The sequence below is a fragment of the Lutjanus erythropterus genome, chromosome 22, assembly GCF_056507025.1.
Source record: "Lutjanus erythropterus isolate fLutEry1 chromosome 22, fLutEry1.hap2, whole genome shotgun sequence".
In the NCBI taxonomy this organism is placed as follows: Eukaryota; Metazoa; Chordata; class Actinopteri; order Lutjaniformes; family Lutjanidae; genus Lutjanus; species Lutjanus erythropterus.
The window spans coordinates 4,074,604-4,093,667 of NC_139338.1; the positions used below are offsets into that span (position 1 = coordinate 4,074,604).

Below are 19,064 nucleotides of genomic sequence, written 5' to 3' on the forward strand. Positions count from 1 at the left end.
GTAGTCGTGTTTGTGTGCATCTGATGAGTGTCAGTCCAATATTCTCTCTTTTAGCTCCATTTTGGTCTCCACCAACTCCTGAGAAGGAAATCTTGGCCTTTATCCTCTAAATGCTCTAAATGCTATGACCAGCAGCTAGTCTCTAACCGTTTTGAGTCATTCAGCTAAACAATGAGCTGAAATACACTGTAAAGCTCCATAAATCAAGTAGAACATAGTATGAATAGTTGGAGAAGTGGGAAAGGTATAAAGGGTGTAAAAAGGTGTAAGCTGGGAGCTAAACTGCATTGCTGGCTTTAATTTGTATGAAGAAGCAGCTAAGGGAGTGTAAATAGCCTAGTCAGATAAGTGGGAAGGGTTCTAATTAATATAAATTGGATTTAAAAGCTGAATAAAACTGAAATATATGGAACATTATAAAGTCTAAATTGATTTTTTGGCTTAAAGTATAAATGAGTAGATAAAAGTTGACAAGAGTATAAATATGTGGAAAATTGGGAAAGGAATGAAGGATGCAAAATATAAAGTAAGGAGGGAGCTAAGCTACATCGACTTTAATTTGTATGAAGAATCAGTTGAAGGAGTATGAACAGTTTGAAATGAATTAATGGTTGGTGGGCTTGACAGGGACGACTGACATCCTAAAGCATCTCTGAGTTAATATGGTTTGTACTGACTTTAATGGACGACACCACTCTGTCAGAATAAATCACATTTTGTGTCACTTCATGCTGTGTGACAGTGTTTTTCCCACCTTAAAGCTTGCTTCGACCACTGCCTATCATTCTATAACAGCTTGAGCAACTGAAACGTCTTGCAGGATAAATCAATAGCATTCAGACATGTCGACACACTGTCAGGAGACAAGAAGTGGCAGAGGCAGCGCTGAAATGATTTTGTCACTTCCAGTGGGTCTTGGCTGTAAGGCAGCCAAACTGGCGCGTGCTGCACTTGCCTGCTGATGGTCTTGATGATGCTGTCCAGCTCGTCGTTGGAGGGCGGGTTGCGGCCGCCCATGGGGAACACGAGGTTGATGGGATCAAACAGGCGAGAGAGGGACTTGGAGAGGTAGGCCGCCTCGTACGGCTGCAGAGAGTCCTTCAGAGCCTTCTCTGGGCTGCAGATGGACACAAAAACACACACGACTGATGTGTTCAGAGAAGAAACGCAGGACAAACAGGCTGAACACAAAGAGGAACTTGCTGTTCCTTTCTCTCAGCTACAGGGGACAGTCACATCAGAAAATAGCATCACATTACTGTAAGGCAGCCTTTAAAGATCAAACATTTCAAATCCATGAAGGTACTATAATACCCACCATGTCTCATATTGACGTATAATATCTTCTAATTGGCTAAAATATCTTTGTTGACATTTATTAATGGAGCACTTAAGCTGCAGACATAAAGGAAAGCAAAATGCCACCGTGTCTCATCCTGCAGCGCTGACATGCTACTACAGGTGTGTGTGTGTTTGACTGACTGGTGTGTACTCTGCCTGTGTTATCTAACATCTGTATGTGCTCACACGCTCCTGTCATTAGCGCTCACACAAGAAAAGACTTTTTTTCTTATTTCTGACATGTCTTCACTCCCTCTCCATCCACCTGTTACATCATCCCTTTGTTCCTCCGTGCTCCTGCTCCTTCATTTCACTCTTCTCCCTCCTACCTGCTTTTCATATACTGTCTCTGCTCCTGCAGAGCCACCGATCCCATTAGTTCTCTCCTGATACCTACACTTCATAGAGTTTCTACAGATCCTAATCAAGTGGCTGTTTGACTGGAGCTGACTGTTCTTTGTGTAAATGCTCTAACTGCGCATCACTTCATAATGATGCAGCAGAGATGTTCACACACAAACACTGTTTTAGGCTCGTGCAAATGTAATGATGGCTGTGACTGAGAAACAGGATTGAACAGATCAGTCTTGTCTGACAGATATGTGATCTGTTCAATACTGTTTAACAGTCAATGATGAATCCTTATCTCCACTCTGCAGGTTGTCAGTCCCTCTCTAACAGAGTCTCAGCTGTGTACAAACTCATTATGTAATAACTTGTTACGGTGCAACAAAATGTCCCTCAAAGTACAACTAAATGTTATGTCACATTGTACTGGGAAAATATAGCAAACTCTTGGCTATTAAACCTCCTACTAATTATTTTTTTTTATTAAAGGTAGACTTAACAAAATGTTAACGTTTTTAATTTCACAGCATAGTCGCAGTGAGCAGCCATCTTATTTTTTAAAGTGTCTCTTAATGCTAATCACAATCCATTAATTCTTATTTAGCTTTGATTTAGAAGGACTGCAGAGTTGACATGTCATGATTGAGACACATCTGATAGAAATATTATTTTATGAATTTGTCTAAAAATAGAAAGTTTACCAGTGCTTGAGCAGTATTCCTTTCTATTTTTAGACAAATTCATTAAATAACATTGCTATTATATGTGTCTCAACCATAACATGTCGACTCTGTAAAAAATAAAATAGCTGCTCACCACGACTATGACTGTGAAATGAAAAAAAGTAACACTTTGTCAACTCTGTAAGACATCAACTCCATTTGATTTTCCATTCTGTTTGACAGAGTTGACACACTGGCAGTCAGTTAAAATTAGCGTGCTGTACCTTTTTAACTCACAGGAATTAAATTAAATTAAATTAAATTAAATTAAATTAAATTAAATTAAATTAAGCAGGATGTGTGCACGATGGAAATTATCCAAAACCTTCTACAAGGTCCCTCAACAGGTGACCAAAACTCTTGCTTGTGAGCTGAACAAACCTTTACAAGAAGTGTTTGTTCACTTGTAACTGAACTTGTACTTAAAGTATAGATCTTAACAAAAAAACACAAATATGCTCCAAAATAAACTTTTCCACTGTGGTTCACACCAAACAAACGAGCCTGTATGTGTGATCACACCCTGCTGTGTTGCTGTCTTTGTGGTTGCTCACTTGTAGTCCTGTTTGCCGTGCGTGAAGAGGTCCTGACTGTCCGTCTCTGTGGCGCTGATGTCCAGAGATGCGTCCATCCCGCCGCTGCTTGTCAGCGCCCCCTGCAGGCTGGCGCTGTACTGCTGCAGGCGGCGCCACAACTCGTTGTACAGTCGCAACAGCTTTGGGTACTCTCCTTCAAACGCCTGCTTCAGGAAGGACGAGGCTACAGAGAGAAGAGAAAAAGGAAAGGTGGTGAGGAAACTGATTATTATGTATAAAAGAAAAGCAACTAGTTTTTATCAGCAAATTTTGAGCGCTTTGGTAACACAGCATATCTGGACCAAGGTGGAAAAACTTTGCTTTTGGACTTTGAAATCATGCATTTTTAAATCTTTGTCTCAAGTTATAGTAATGCACATGTCTGTGCTCGGTGTGAGGCGGCACAAATACAAAAAGTTTAGATCTTGTAATTGGCTACACGGATTCATATGAAATTCAGCTGGAAGAGTCAGTAATGATTGAATTTTGACATTGTGACTCATTTTTTTTAGTAGCAGATATACAACTCTTCTGGATGTGACAGTGACAACATGAACACTTACAAGTGCTGTAGTCTGCTGTTAAATGTCAGAGGAAGGAGAAGAAGAACTCCAGTTAACACTGAACAACTACATCTACACATGGAAGACAGCAACATTTGCAGCTACAGCTCCACTTCCATACGTCCAAAAGAAAAGGTAGTGATGCACGGATCAACCCAGTTAACCCACGGGTCAGGCGGGTTTGAATCGACTTTTCTAGAAAATACCACAGATTACGACAGGCGGGTGTATTAATGACCTCTAGAAATACTGTGTGCAGTAGTCCTCCTTCTACCTTCCTCTCACCCTGTAGGTTCAATCTTGAAACTTTGGACTATGTTCTTTTTCTACACTGTGCAGCCAAACACCAGGATAGCAAATATAGTACAGATCTTCAGATGTGTACTACTATTCTGTTCAAATAACAAAGGAAAAGAGGGAGAGAATGTGAGAGAAAAGGCAACAGACTTAATACCCGAGCAGAAATCACTTTTGCATAACTTTCCCTCTCCTGACAGTGATTTGTGGCAGGCTCAGTAAATCTCCCCCTCAGCCTTTTGTCCTACAAGCTCAGAGGAGCTTTCATTTCAGATGGCAAAGAAAAACAACAATGACAATTTTATTCTTGTTTTTGTCTTTTACTGTGGTATCAAATTAAGTTTTGAGAACAGTGGAAATTCACTAGTATTGGTAGCGACTAGGGATGTTCCTGGCGACTAATTTCGCTGTTGATTAAACGCAAAATTTAATTTAGACTAATCGACTAGTCTAACACTATGAAAACACCCAGAAAGCAGTTAAAATTTAACAGAATTTATTAATTTATAATGTTAAACACTGTAAAAAAAAATACTGTGTGTATTAAGAGCCATTTGAAGCCGTTAATCACAGTCAACAGTCACCAAATCGTACTTTAAATGCTGCTGAAATGTGCGCTACTTTGCGCTGTGCAATACAAACCTTACACATTAATGTACAAAACATGACAACAACGCACTAAACGCTTCACCTTTTCAGACTGAAGAGGGTCACAGAGTCTGCAGGTAAAGGGCACGGAGCTAACGTTAGCTGCCAGCCTGACACACAGTGTGGCTAACGTTAGCAGTGCTAGCAGCAGCAGCAGCACTGCTTGCAGGTTTATGTCCATGTATGTGCTTAATGTGGGCACATTTCTCCAGTCAAGTGAATATATATATATATATATATATATATATATATATCAGCTTATTCTGTCACAGTCTACATTCATCTGTCCGACTTTGCTGGTATAAACAACCGGGGTGCCAGGGCAATCGGGGAATACAAGCTGGGCGAGAGAGGCTGCCATCTGACAGAGCCGCAGCCCCGACTAGAGGCAACAGATAACTGGCATCATGCATGAATGAAATATTAATATTTTAAATGACTAGTATTTCTGGTGCTGACTAGCATGGGTGAGGATGTTTAATCGTATAGTCGACTAATCGCGTGTATCCTTAGTACTACTAATGTGCTGGATTTATAGAGACAAGAGTGATCACTGAGCAGAACTGACAAGGAGTTTGGAGTAAATTAGACTGACGTTTTGGAGAAACAGAAACCTCTTTGATTGAATGGCTGATACTAATAATGCATCAAACATCAATGATTAAAAAGTAACTACTGCTACAGTTTTTGAAGAATACTTTGTACTTTTACTTCAGCATTTTTCTAACACCAGTACCTGGAATTGAGTAATATTTCAGTAATCTAACAGTACTTGTAATTTTCAGTATCTTTCCACCACTGCCAGTGACTGGTGGAGTCTGCCTTGCTTGCCGAATAAAAAAATAAACAGGTAGACAGTCCTCATTTAGGTCCTCAGGGGCACACTGACCATACCAGGTCCAGCTATAGATCATGTCTCCACCTAACCCTGTTGTTTTAGGAATGTGTTGGTTTTAGAGCCTGTATTCCTTGTTTTCATTTTGTTGCTGGTCTTTTGGTTTTCTTTTACTCAGGTTCTTCTTCTGCTCAAGGTTATGTTAAATCTAATTTTTTTTTAAATGGTGACAGGAACAGTGCGTACAGAACAGTATGGAATGGGGGCACAGGGAGAGGAGAAAGACGGCTGGAGAGAAGTGAGAGGAAAGAACATTTCCTCTCAGAATATCTGACAGTACGTCCCACAGAGATGGAGATATAGAAGGTGAGAAAATTGAAGAAGATTGGGTCAACTTTTATGGTCAGTATTTTTCTGGTATTATACAACTTTTGTTTTTTACATCTACATTAGCAAACAGCATGATAGTATCTCCAACATGCTTCTTAGCTTATATAATTATTTTCTAATTAAGTGATCTTTTACTGCTGCTGTGAAACTTAATAAATAGGCAGGTGGGAGTTTAACAAAAGAATAAAGACAAGTGAAGCCAGAGGAGGCTGGCATGAGAAAGACTGATTGATAGACAGAGAGTGAATAATGACATCATTATATCCAAATGCAGCACCATGAGACGATGGGAGGAGGTAGAAAGAAAGGAGAAAAAGGTTACAAGAAGAGCTTTGATTCCAGACGATGACGACTCAGAGAACAGGCTTGAGGCTTGGAAGCAAAAGCGTCACCGTCACTCGGCAAGTGTCCATTATACAAAGAAACAAAACACCCTGCTAACATCAGTGGGCCACTGAAAAATGCCAAAGGACAGAGGCTATTCTGGATTTTTCTTACAGTCGACAAATCCCATGATAAGACCAAAACCAGCACCGTGTTAGTGTCTTAAAGGGGAACTCCACTGATTCTACACATCAAAGTGTGTTTCCAAGTGTTGGGGAGAACGTATGTGAAAAAAGCTTTAGTGTCTCCAGAGGGAGCTGTGTGAAGTCTGATAAATGTCCTCAAGTGATGTCACTTGAGTCAGCGTCAGCTGGGGTGAAGAATACAAGTTGGAAAAAGCCTCTGACAGCCAGTGAAGTTGCCGTTTCCATCCATACATGTACAGACTCATACAACATGTGCAGTGAAGACTTTAAAGGAAGGTGATAAAAGGTATCAAGTGTATTTTATGGCAATTTCATCCGTTTTTTGGAATTGTGACAATGTTCTACCACAAACAAAACTTTAAAAATTATTAATACCAACACTCTAATTCCATTTTTTTTGGTAAAAGTTCTTTAAGGGTTAATAGAAATTAAATACATGTAATTTATGAAATGTTTTGCTTTGCATTTTTTTTTTAATTTCTAATCTTTGTGCCAAAAAACTGTATAAGATGAAAATGATGTAAAAATGTAACAAGACAAAAATGACATGAAAGATGTAACAAGACGAAAATGACAAAAAGACATATAACAAAAATGACATAAAAGAAGTAACAATGAAAACAGTGTAAAACGTAACAAAAATACGGCATGGAAGAGGCAACGAGATAAAATTAAAATATGCAACAAGAAAAAAAGACATTAAACGTAACTACAAGATGAAAATTATATAAAAAACATAACAAGACAAAAATGACATAAAGACGTGACAGGGTAAAACACGTACAACAAAACTGAGGTAAAAGAAGTAATGATGAAAACAGCGTAAAAGACGTAACAAGACCAAAACAACAGGAGAGGGAGACACAAAGGTGAGGCTCAGTTAGCTTCACACAGACACAGCTGGTAGAAATGTCCTTCAGGGGGAAACTTTTTACTTTTATACATTTCAGAGCATACAGTTCTTCACCTTTACTTGAGTAAAGAAGTTGAATCAGTACTTCTACTTTTACCAGTCTTTTATAACACAAGTATCTGTATTTTTACTTGAGTAAAGAATACGTGGACTTTTGCTACCTCTAGTGGTTTCACACAAAACTAAACTACGACAAATCTACCACAATTTATGATTTCCTTGACCTGAAAAAATATCTTTTAAATTGACAAACATGTAATTCATGGCACAAGTCAAACATATGCAAAAACTATACTTGTTAGGAGATACATTCATTGATGCTTTGTTATCATGAGCCTCATTATTTAATCCAACACAACAAAGAATGACAGGAAAATAAAGAGAACAAGAGTCAAAGGCAAACTGAGGACAACCTGTAATATCAGTAATATAAAGGTCTATACAAACACCTATATATACTACACACATATTAAGAAGCACTTCACCCTTCCTTATTTATTTTTGCTCCAGAATGTCTTCGCCACACAGCTTGTGTCCACGTACAGACACACAAACACACACAGCATGACAGAAACTGCGGGTTTTTCAGTAAAGTGCGAGTGTGAAGCCAAGTATGTTAGCGAGCGGCCAAATCCGCCTCGCCTGTTCTCACTTTGTTATTCCCTGTAATCAGACAACTCTCTACTGAAACGCCTCCATATGATCTGCAAGTGTGTGTGTGTGTGTGTGTGTGTGTGTGAGAGAGAGAGAGAGATGTTATTGTTAGAATAATTAAGTATTGCTTCTTATTTCTGAGTCCTACTCTTAAAGAGATTCACTCACACACCCGCTCTTAATTTATTTATTTATTTATTTTCTCTTTTTTTTTGTTGCTTTAATTCCCAGTTGACCACAGAGAGACTCTGATGAGGAGAGATGAGCAACAAAAGAGGGCTGATTAAAGAGGTACAACGGACAATCAGAGCCCATTTACAACCAGTTCCAAACTGTTCAATTCCTGAGAAGCACTTAGCCTGACATGATCAATTCCTCTTATTGATGCCTATGTGCTGCAATCAGTGACATAACTTTGGAACGAACACTCTGTACACCCGTTTTCATGTAGAAGCAGAGAAGAAATAGATGTCGGAATGCGTGGATACAAAATCAAAAATATTCCTCAACGGTTTTTGGCACTGTGTGTCATGAAATTAGAAGAAAGCGACAAGAGCATCTCTGAGCTAACATTAGATTCACACAGGCAGCCGAGCAGATATTTTCATTTCTTGAGTAGGAAGATGTATAAATACACTCCAGTTTGATCTGTTTTAGATGATGTTAATCAGACTTGGTTAGTTAACTGTAGAAGTTCAGTGTTACAGCTCGAAACAGCTATATTATAAGACTTTATTGAAATTACAGGGATATTTATGTAAGGGATAATTTTATATTGTCTTAAAAACTGCAAGTAAGCAGTCATATTGGGTCAAATGGTTATAATACTGCAATTTAACCCATTTGATGTATTTTATAACTTTTTAGGGTATGGATAAATGAATTTCCATACCACTGTCATCTAAAGGAAATTAATGAATGTCAATTTTTTAAGCTTTTCCAATACGACCTTAAGTGTTTTTTGTTTTTCTTTTTTCTATAGTTTGTGCTTATATATTTGCAAAAACATATTAAAGAGTAATGATGAACAAAGTCTATGGTGTAAAAAAATAATGATTTATGAAATACTTTCAACAAAAACTATTACTGGTAAAAAAAAAAAAATTTAAAAAAAAGTAAAATTTAGTAGAAAACAAAAAACAAAAGAAGTGATGCATAATTGTTTCTTCATACACATTTATGAGACAACTTTAAGTTTGTATAAAGCAACAATAAGTATGTGTTCTGAGTTTGTCACACCACAGAAACATGTTAATAACCACCCAGCCAAATTTAAAGGATTAAAAAAAATCACCAAGTATATAAAATTAGGTCTTAAAATCATGAAAAATGATGCATGTCCATACATGTCTGAGCCACCAGAGCCAGAGGATGGGGACAGAATGTTTTTTTTTTCTTCTGTGTCAGGTTATTGGAACTGAAGTGAACTGCTGGGCTGATTTGGACTGAGCGAGTCACTGCTGGTACATTCACAACTGACTGTTAGGGAGGGTGAGGTGCCGTTGTTTGTGTGCTGGCTCATGTGGCTTAAGTATGTAGTGTTGGGGGACCATGGCACCGAGCCATGTTTCAGGTCCAACCAAAAAATCCCAAACACAGACATCTGGGACAATAGTTAAACTGTGTTTTCACTTTTCAGTATCTATATTCTAACCTAGATTCTCAAGCTATGGTACATGTACCACTGTGGTACACGAGCTGACTCTAGCGGTACGAGAAATGTACTTTAAAACAGTACTATCAAAATACAACAAAATTTCAAATGAAAATACATAAAATGTGAGATCACTGGAATGCTGTTTAAAATAAGTTCTGTCTTTCCTTTATTTTTAATATCAGCCTGATTACTGGTAATTATGAGCTAAACTGTGTTGGTGAGATGGAGAGTGGAGGTGAAATGTAGAGACTGAAAACAGATGGTGTAAAAAACACCACAATCATGGCTCCACACATAAACAATTATGAAGAGAAGTGCAGACCAGGAGGAGAATATTTCAAGCAGCCGTGTTGAAAATAAACACACTCTACTTATATAAGAAGCAGCAGTAAAGTAAATGTCCACTGTAGTGATGGTACTCGAAGAGCTCAAAATTTTCTTCAGTAGTATGCTGTGTAAAAAGTTTGAGAAACACTGTTCTAACATGTATAATGTGTTTAGAAGGAAAAACTCTTCCTTAAAGAACTCAACTAGACCAAAATTGTGATCTCATTTCTAAGTGGAAAAAAATGTGACTTACAGTTTGTCCAGAATCATGCTGCCCATAAACAACCCACACTTCTTAAAATACATCATTCATGAAGTTAGTCTGCAGTAAAAAGTACCACAACATACTGCTTCTTAGACTATATTTAGGCTACACGACTTCATACAGGTGTTTCCACATGCAGGTGTCACAAATGTGCAGCTGGGGATATGTGTAGTTTCCCTCCTTGAGGTTGAGAATTTCTGCATACTGTATGTTTGTAGTCTAATTACTACATTTGTTTCTACTCTCCGTATGACTTTGTAAAAACTGCAGTTGCAAACAGTGGCTTAATACAAAGCAAGGTTGTAGCACAGGCCAACAGTGATTCAATGCTCTGATAGCTCCATGAACAACAGGCTGTTTATTACTCGCAGCCCCATTGATTCCCTGCTGTTAACTGTGCTCTTGTTACAGCCTGATGATTATGGCTCACTAAATGAAGCCTCCCACTAGTTGTTTGTGCTGCTGCTGGTGATGCCGCAGCTATCTGCTGTCTGTCTGTCAGAGAGAAACCTTGAAGATTTACACTCTTTGAGTGATGCATCTTTCCCCCGAATTAGCAGATTTGACATTTAAACTGTCAGCGTCCTCTTAAACTGGGAACTGAAGTGGGGACATTAGTCTTACCTTCAGTTGCTCTGTGGAACTCCTCACTGAGTGTGCTGGTTACATCGTTCCAGAAGGTGTAGAGGATATCAGGCTGACCATCCTGTCATCAAGCACACAGAAGAGAAATACACTGATTATCAGACATCCTTCAAGGCCTTGTGCATAACATGTTGACCTTTGGTCTCAGGATCGTTCTCTACTTAACCCTAGTTTTGGTGCCTAAACATACCCAAGTAGTTTTACTGTCTAAACCTACCATAGTATTGTTGGTGCCTAAACCTAAGCAAGTAGTTTTTAATGCTTAAATTTAACTTACTAACTTATGTAGCTTTTGGTGAATAAACCTAAGCAAGTACTTTATAGTACCCACAACCCAAGCAAATAGTTTTTGGTGCCTTAACCTAACCAAGTAGTTTATGGTACATAAAGGTAATAAAGTAGTTTTAGGTGCCTAAACCTAACCAAGTAGCTTTAATGCCCAAACCTAACCAAATAGTTTTGGTGCCTAAGTCTAACCAAATTGTGACATTTCACATCATTAACCACATATTTAATGCCACTTACATCTTGAGACTTACATATTACGACATGCGTATTTTAACCCTAACAATGATCTTTCCTAAACCTAACTAAGTGGCTTTGGTGCCTAAACCTAACCAAACTGCGACCGTTTTACAATGTCAACCCTGTGTTTAACATCACAGTTTTAATGTCCAGTATACCTGTTGCTGATACTCTCCACCAGTCATATATGTTGTTTTGTGAGTCACTGGCAATCAGCCTAACCTGTTGTTTAAGGTATGAGGAGGTGTTGAACAAACTCAAAGCCTGAAAAAAAAAACTGCTTGGTGTGACTAATAATGGAAAAGAAAGAGAGCAGTGAGTGCTGTCACACAGGCAAAGACACCAACACACACTCTCAGTTCCATACACAGAGCCTGACCAAGGAAAGTGCTTTAATTATCTAATGGGATTGGACATGTGTGTCTGTATACTCTCCTCTAATCCTCCATTAGAGACGCCTGTTGCAGGTCTGCTACCCAGCTGTCTGACCTCTCCTCCTCACATCCATTACATAGTCACTCACTCCACTTTCTGCACCTTCGCTGTTACCTCTGTCTCTCACTTTTTTCTTTTATAATGGGCCAACTGCATGTGAGTAGAATAGAAAAGAACAGAAACGTATACTGTGCAGGGTTTGTTTTTTGGCTTGGACTGGGACACTTCCAGGTTCCAATTAAGTGAAATCATAATGCAACATGATGGTTTAGACAAGTTTGTACTAAGCTAGCTCCATCAAGAAACAGTTTTCCCAGTTTGCTGTGGAGGAACTTGACTGGCCTGCACAAAGCCCTGACCTCAACCTCATCCTACACTTTTGTGGAGGAACTGGAATGTGTTAGCGATGTCACAGTGTGGAAATTTTCATACTGGCAAAATCAGTCTTACTAATTACACCTGACATTTTATTAGAAAAGATATTCGTCGATGACAATCTGTAATATTAGAGCACTTACTTTGATCTTTAACATTGGATCTTTAGATCTTCCCCTTACTTTGAACAAAACAAAAGCTTAGAAGGTTTGAAGTTAAGAGATACCAGATTAATCAAATAATCACTGACCCCAATAACTGCGGCTGACATCAATAGAAGAGGTGTGAAGAAATGCTGATGTTAAATACTCGCCAATTGCTGGCTAGCTTGGTTTAGCCAAATTAGCCTTCATTTAGACCAGTGGTTTTCAAACTTCTTCTGGCATGCCACCTTTCACGAACCAAAAGAACTTGATACCTTCCAAAGCAACTTTAAGTAATCACTAAAGTACAGGTAAAGCAATTATAAAAGTGTTCCAAGTTTGTCACCGCAAGCATCTAAATTAGGTTCTAAAATTAGAAAAAGACAAGCAGTCTTCACTGCTCTGAAAAGCTAGAGGCCACTATGACCTGAAAAATGGATAATCTATAAAGCAGCTTTATTGAACTTGTAAAGACAGACATGTTTGAGTCACCAGAGGAGAGTGACCTACCTGAGAATCAACTCATTCCTCTCAATCAGAAATAGGATGGTAACTTCTCACTCTTCTTTGCAATTTTTTGGTGAAAAGTTATTCTTTAAGGATTTATTTAAATGAAATATATGTAATCCATAAAATGTTTTGGTCTGCTTTAAATTATTTATTGTATAAAAACATGATTTAATCAGGCATAAAAAGGGTTAGCTATTCCCTAAGAGCCCCTATCTCACTTCTGTCTGTCTGATTTTTAGACAAATTCATTCAATACTATTACTATCAGATGTGTCTCCATCATGACATGTGAACTCTGTAGTCCTTCTAAATCAAAGATAAATAAGAATTATGGTTTAAAATGTGTATTTTGATTAACATTAAGAGAACTCTGAGACACTTTAGAAAATAAAATAGCTGCTGACTACGACTATGCTGTGAAATGAAAAATGCAACATTTTGTCAGCTCTGCAAGACACTACATTTAATTAAAAAGAACTTACTTACTAGGAGGTTGGCCCAATGCAAGGTTTAATAGTCAGGAGTTTGATCTTTTGAAACAGATTTTCCAGCATAACTGAAGAGTTAAAATTAAAACCCCCTGGTTTTGTCCCCATTCTCAAGAATAAGTGATACTCATGTAAGAATAAAGTTCTACAGATAAGAAGCTCAGACTTCAAGTAAGATCTGAAGCAGACTTGTAGGTGCTTAACAAATCAGAGATGTGAGCCATCGCCTGATCACACTAAGATCCAAAAATCAGCATTAACATCTGATAATCGGTTGTAAAATTGACAGAGAACCAGAGTGTGGCAGCAGGGATTAGAGTAACACAGTCTTCTCTCTCTGAGCGTGTTAATAGTCTGGCGGCACAAGCAGCAGCGCAGAAGATATTCCTCCTGCTGCGAGCTGAAAGAGGGGAGTCACAATAATGAAACCTGGAGGAAATCAAAGTATGAATGATCTTCTCCTTTCACCAGCTTTCAAAGCAGAAGAGACTGGTTTTCTCTCCCTGTAGAATGAGTGGGTGGTGAGTTAATTGCTATGACATGAAGAAACCTTGATTGAGGGGAGGACAAAACAAGTGATCCCAGAATTAAAAAAAAAAAAAATAGTGCAAAAGAGCGTGCTAACCTGTGTAACTATGCAGAAAAAGTCCCCGGGGACGGCTGCAATAGCTATTTCTGAATGTAAAGCTTTACGCTCTACTGCACTTCTGATTATTACTAAATATTCTGCAGAATTAGTTTCAGCTCATTAATCACAATCCACGTCTCAGGTGTCTGAATGCTTCTCCTCCTTCGTAGCAGTATCTATTTTGATGCAGTTTCTCTACATTAGCAGCATTAACGTGTGTGTGTTCTGTGGACACATGTCACTGTGCTCATGACAGTGAGGAGTGATAGTGCAGCTGTGCTGCTGAGGAGCCTTGCATTTAGACATGTCATTAGGTCTCCAACTCACACCTCCATCTCTGGGTAATTGGTGAGAGCTTTGTTTCCATAGTAACAGTCTCCCGCTCTGATTTGGTTTCTGTGGAGGTAAGAGAGTGAGACGCTGATGATGGTCATGATAATGTGTTAATGGCTGCCATGATAACTATTGATACGACTACTACTAAGATTCAGGTGACTGGAAGCTGCTGTTCCTCTGTCTCTCTTTCATTTTGCTTTCTTCTGCACACATACATCAGTTATTCTTGGGAAATGGTACAAAACAGTATTTTGAGGTGTTTTTGACTTTTACTCTTCAATTATGCTGGAAAATATGTTTTAAAAGATCAAACTCTTGGCTATCAAACCTTGAAACAGGCCAACATCCTAGAGATTTAATTTTTCATTAAATGTAGACGTCAACTTTGCATTTTTTAATTTCACAGCATAGTCGTAATGAGCAGCCATTTTGCTTTTTAAAGTGTCTCAGAGTTCTCTTAATGTTAATCAAAATACACATTTTTAAACCATAATTCTTATTTAGCTTTAATTTAGAAGGACTACAGAGTCGACATGTTATGGCTGAGACAGATCTGATATGAAATAGCAATATTATTTATTATTATTAAGTTTGATTACATCATGTTTTTGTAAAAATCTGACAGAGTTGACAGAAATCTGGGACACAACCTTAAAGGGCCAACATTTTCATTACAAAAACTGGTTTTAAAACAAAGATGACAATAATAGCACATTTTTACCCCTATGTTATCAGCAGGTGTTGTTAGTTTTTGATTTTGAAGACTTTTAACACATTTTTAAATTGATTAGAATTTTTTTAAAAATTAAAGCAAAACATATTAAAAATTACATATGCTTCACATACATATAAATATTTAAAATAATATGTTTTCCCCCAAAACTTGGAATGGGGGTGTTGGTATTTATTTATTTTTTTTTGATTGATTGACTGAAATGTTCAAGAGACTAAATGACTAAAGAATAAAATGTCCAAACTTTTGGTCAACTAAAACTTGACTAAAAAAGATAAACAGGATGAGGCTAACTAAATATGATACAAACTAACATGTGACACACAAATAAGACTAAATAAAAATATCAGACAACATAAACACTAGATAATAACTTCTCCTCTTCGTTAATAACGACATGGTCAGATTGGAGCCTTGTCACTGTTGTCCTATGATCATAACTACTCTACCAAACCCCAGAGCGCTGGTGCCCACCCACCTTGATGATCTCATCGATGAAGCACACGTGAGTGACAGGGTCTCTCTTCTTCATCAGGACCTTCTGCAGATGTTGCACCTGGAAAACATGCAGCAAAGAAAAGTTCACACCTCATTCATCAGCTCACTGCCTCAGTTTTTAATGTGGCCGTACAGCCGGTGCGTGGTCTCGTGTAGCTGCGTACCTGTCTGCACGCAGCACAGATCTGGTCCATCAGCTTCTCCAGGTTGGTCCACAAAGCAGCACGGAAAGCTGCCGTGTTGCCTGGTGTCGGCAGTACCGCTCTGCCCGGGGCACCTGGGGGGAGAAATTCACTTTGGTTTGTTTGGTTGTTTGTTCTTGTTTTCATCTGTTTTATCACTTTCTGGATTTAACCTGTATTTATTGTTGTCATCCCTTCATTTTGCATTGTACCTGTAGAGTGTGAGTCCAAGAAGTCAAGAAATGTTTTATTATCTTGATTTGAGGCTGATGATTAACAGCAGAGTTCTTCTTCTTCTAATAGTCTCTGAGTGTAGCTCTTATTTCTTTTGGTTCATATTTAAGTTGATTTGTTTTTGGATCATGCAGTTCATGGACCATCATTTCTGCCCGTTGTTTCTGTAATAATCTCACCAACAACTTTGCAGCTTTGGAGCCTAATTCATAGTCAATATTGTTTTAAGTTTGTATAAAGCAACAATAAATCTGTTCCACAGTGAAACAAGTGTTATTAACCATCTGAGCAAATTTATATTAAATAATAAAAAAAATCACATCACAAAACTCTCACAGTTGTGAGACAAATAACAGTTTTCTCTGCTCTAAAACACTGAGGGCATGTCCACTCAGTCTTAGTGTCAAACATCACTACAACCTGAAAACCACCTGAAACATGGACACACCATCTACTGGACATGTCCAGACATGTTTGAGCCACCAGAGCCAGAGGACAGCGACAAGATTCTAGTGTTTTTGTTCTTCTGTGTCTGGTTGTTGGAACTGAAGTGAGCAGCGTTGTTCATGTGTCGGTTGGTGGGGCTTATATATAGTGTTGGGGGACCATGGCTCTGGCACGTTACCAGCTTGAAAAATGTGTTTAGAAGAAAAACTCCCCTTTTACTTCACACAGACTTGTATTGATTTCCTGGAAGACAGTATGTTTCTACCTGCAAATTATTCACTGGAATCACACATGTAGAGTGAGAACTTTCATTTTGCCAAAAATGTGCTTAATTTTTATTAAATACCTTCTTAAATTCCTTCAGTTTTCACTACAGACATATGAGTGTGGACAGACATGGATGTGAACTATAACTTTACTGGTCGGTGGAGACAAACAACTGTGAGACAGTGATTTTGTTTTATGACTGCTCTGTTTTATACAGCCATTGATAGCTGACTTCTCGCTCTTCTTAACCGGCCACTAGGGGCCGCCAGTAATCAACAACTGCTTCAGTTTCAAAGCTTGTTTCAGCTCAGGACAACGTATGTGGAGGTCATGTTAATGTTGGCAGAACTTTGCAAATCTTGGCTGGTTGCATCTGGCAGCTGTGGTGGCATTGCAGTAGGTGCTTCATCATCTGTTGCCTTACAGGAATCTGCACTCTACTGAGTGAACTCCTCTAGTGATATAATCTTAAAAACATGAAAACTGCCAGGGGAAGGATCCTCAGCCTAATCAGGGCAGGTTATCTGGAAGTTCTGTGCGTGTTAATTAGAACAATCATGTGGGCGCTACATCAGAGCCATGAAAATAACACACGCCCTCAAGCCTGAAACGACTATTCTCTGTAGCCATGGTATAATAATCTATTCTGGATGAAGCTAAATTATAAACTAGGTCAAATCGTAAACTTTCATTGTCTTTCATCTTTTAGAAATGAGGGCAGTGTATCCAGTGTGTGAACCACATCCTTGCTGGGTGTTACCTCTGGGGTTAGCCGGCTGCGTCAGGCCCTTGATGTCCAGAGCGCTGGTGATGTTGTCCTGTATGGTGGTCCTGTAACCCCCCACCACAGAGCTGATGGTCTCCCTCAGGCTGCCCAGGTTATAGAAGACCTGCAGGGCCGTGCCGACCTGGGTGGGATTCTGGGCGACAAAAGCAGAGAGGAAGACAGAGAGAAGTGAAGTTGGCAGGCGTCCACGGCGCCGTTTTTAACTCAATGAAATCAACTTAATGGCTCTGGTAGTTTCACACACAAACACTCAGTAAGCCGGCAAGTACAGAGGTGCCAGCAGCAGCTAAAAATACACCTTACATTGATTTAATGAGAGAGAGCTGTGAACATGCAGCAAGGCAAAGTCAAGACAAGAAAAACAAAAGAGAGGAGACACTGGAGAAGAGACAAAGAGGTCAAATACATAAATATCACAGCTGCACTTTGTCCTGACTTTTTAAGTCTGTGCACAGTACGCCTCAAAGCGTGATATTCTTTGAGTTATTTTCTTAATGAGGACAAACTCTTGAAATCTCTGCAGAGATTGAAGCTTTTCATTCTGATGCTTTTTACACTGTTTCATTACACTGACTGGGCCATTAGAGGAACTGAATCTTCAAGTGACACTTTAGCTCTTTCAGCTTGTGTTAAAGATTGTTTAGAGCTCAAAGTAAGAGACACTATTTGAATGCATCACATTGAGCCTTTTATTTTGATATCTGCCACCGCCAAGGGGTTTATGTTCTCTGTGCTGTTTGTTTGTTTGTCAGCAGGATTATGTAAGAAACAACCGGCCTCATTTTCATGAAACTTGCATGGACCAAGGAAGAGGCCATTACATTTTTTACATTTCTGTTTGCTGGAGTAAACAAATAAAATGCAACATGTTAATCAGTGAGTATTACAGGTTTTGGTAGGTGTGTTTTTTTTATTTGTACAGAGCCAGGCTAGCTCTTCCCACCTGCTTTCAGTTTTTATGCTAAGCTAGGATAACCACGTCCTGACTCCAGCTCTGTTCCTAAGACAAAAACTGATACAGACATTTATATCCACCTTCTTACGCCACTTTAGGCATAACAGTGAATAAGTGGATTTGTCCCAAAGGGTTGAGTCAAAATGATGAGAGAATATGAAGACTGAAGGTCACCATATTCTCTCAAATAATGGCCGGGGCCTATATTTACCTCCTACTACTATTTACCTCCCTACTACAGAGGGCAGCAGGCCTTTATTTGAGGCAGGCTTATATTTATTTAAAATCCCTTCTGTTTGTTAAGTGTATTTGGTCATGTTTTAATTAAATTTGTAGTACATTATGCTGCTAACACAAACACAACACCTATAGTCATTTCAAATTAAAGGTCCTCTGTCACTGTAGCTAACAGTAGTGACAGTGTTTGCTAAAGGTCTGAATGTGCTGACTGTCCACAAAAAACAGGTTTGGGCCTCCTGCAACAACAATCCCACTTAAAATAAATAAAATCTAAGACTTCAATATTGAATAAGAATGCTTTTTAAGCCCTTTAAAGTCTTTTGTCTGATTTATAAATTGGAAAAACATGGTGGTGTGTGGAAAATGTAAAATGGCTTCTAAACTATAGAACAAAATCAGTTTCGGAATAGACTTGATCAAGGCAAAAAAAGAAAGAAAGTTTAAATTTAGGTTTCCAAAACCTAGTTTACGCATTTGCTCATTTTAGGCGAGCTTGAAGAAGCAGTGGGTCACATCATCTGTTCCCAAATTTCATATTTTTGGAAAGAAAATATATATATAGAGGAGATCT

At 38.6% G+C, this 19,064-nt stretch overlaps 1 protein-coding gene across 1 annotated transcript in view; it reads right to left on the reverse strand.

Annotated features, from left to right (window-relative positions):
* cog5 (component of oligomeric golgi complex 5) overlaps positions 1–19,064 on the reverse strand; it is an 85,411-nt gene that overhangs the window by 17,387 nt on the left and 48,960 nt on the right. The window contains exons 8-13 of the mRNA XM_084710590.1: positions 17,272–17,431; positions 15,546–15,658; positions 15,362–15,439; positions 10,690–10,771; positions 2,966–3,170; positions 956–1,117 (exon numbers count right to left, since the gene is read on the reverse strand). Coding sequence (XP_084566716.1) covers positions 956–1,117; positions 2,966–3,170; positions 10,690–10,771; positions 15,362–15,439; positions 15,546–15,658; positions 17,272–17,431 — 800 coding nt within the window. The remainder of the gene's footprint in view (positions 1–955; positions 1,118–2,965; positions 3,171–10,689; positions 10,772–15,361; positions 15,440–15,545; positions 15,659–17,271; positions 17,432–19,064) is intronic.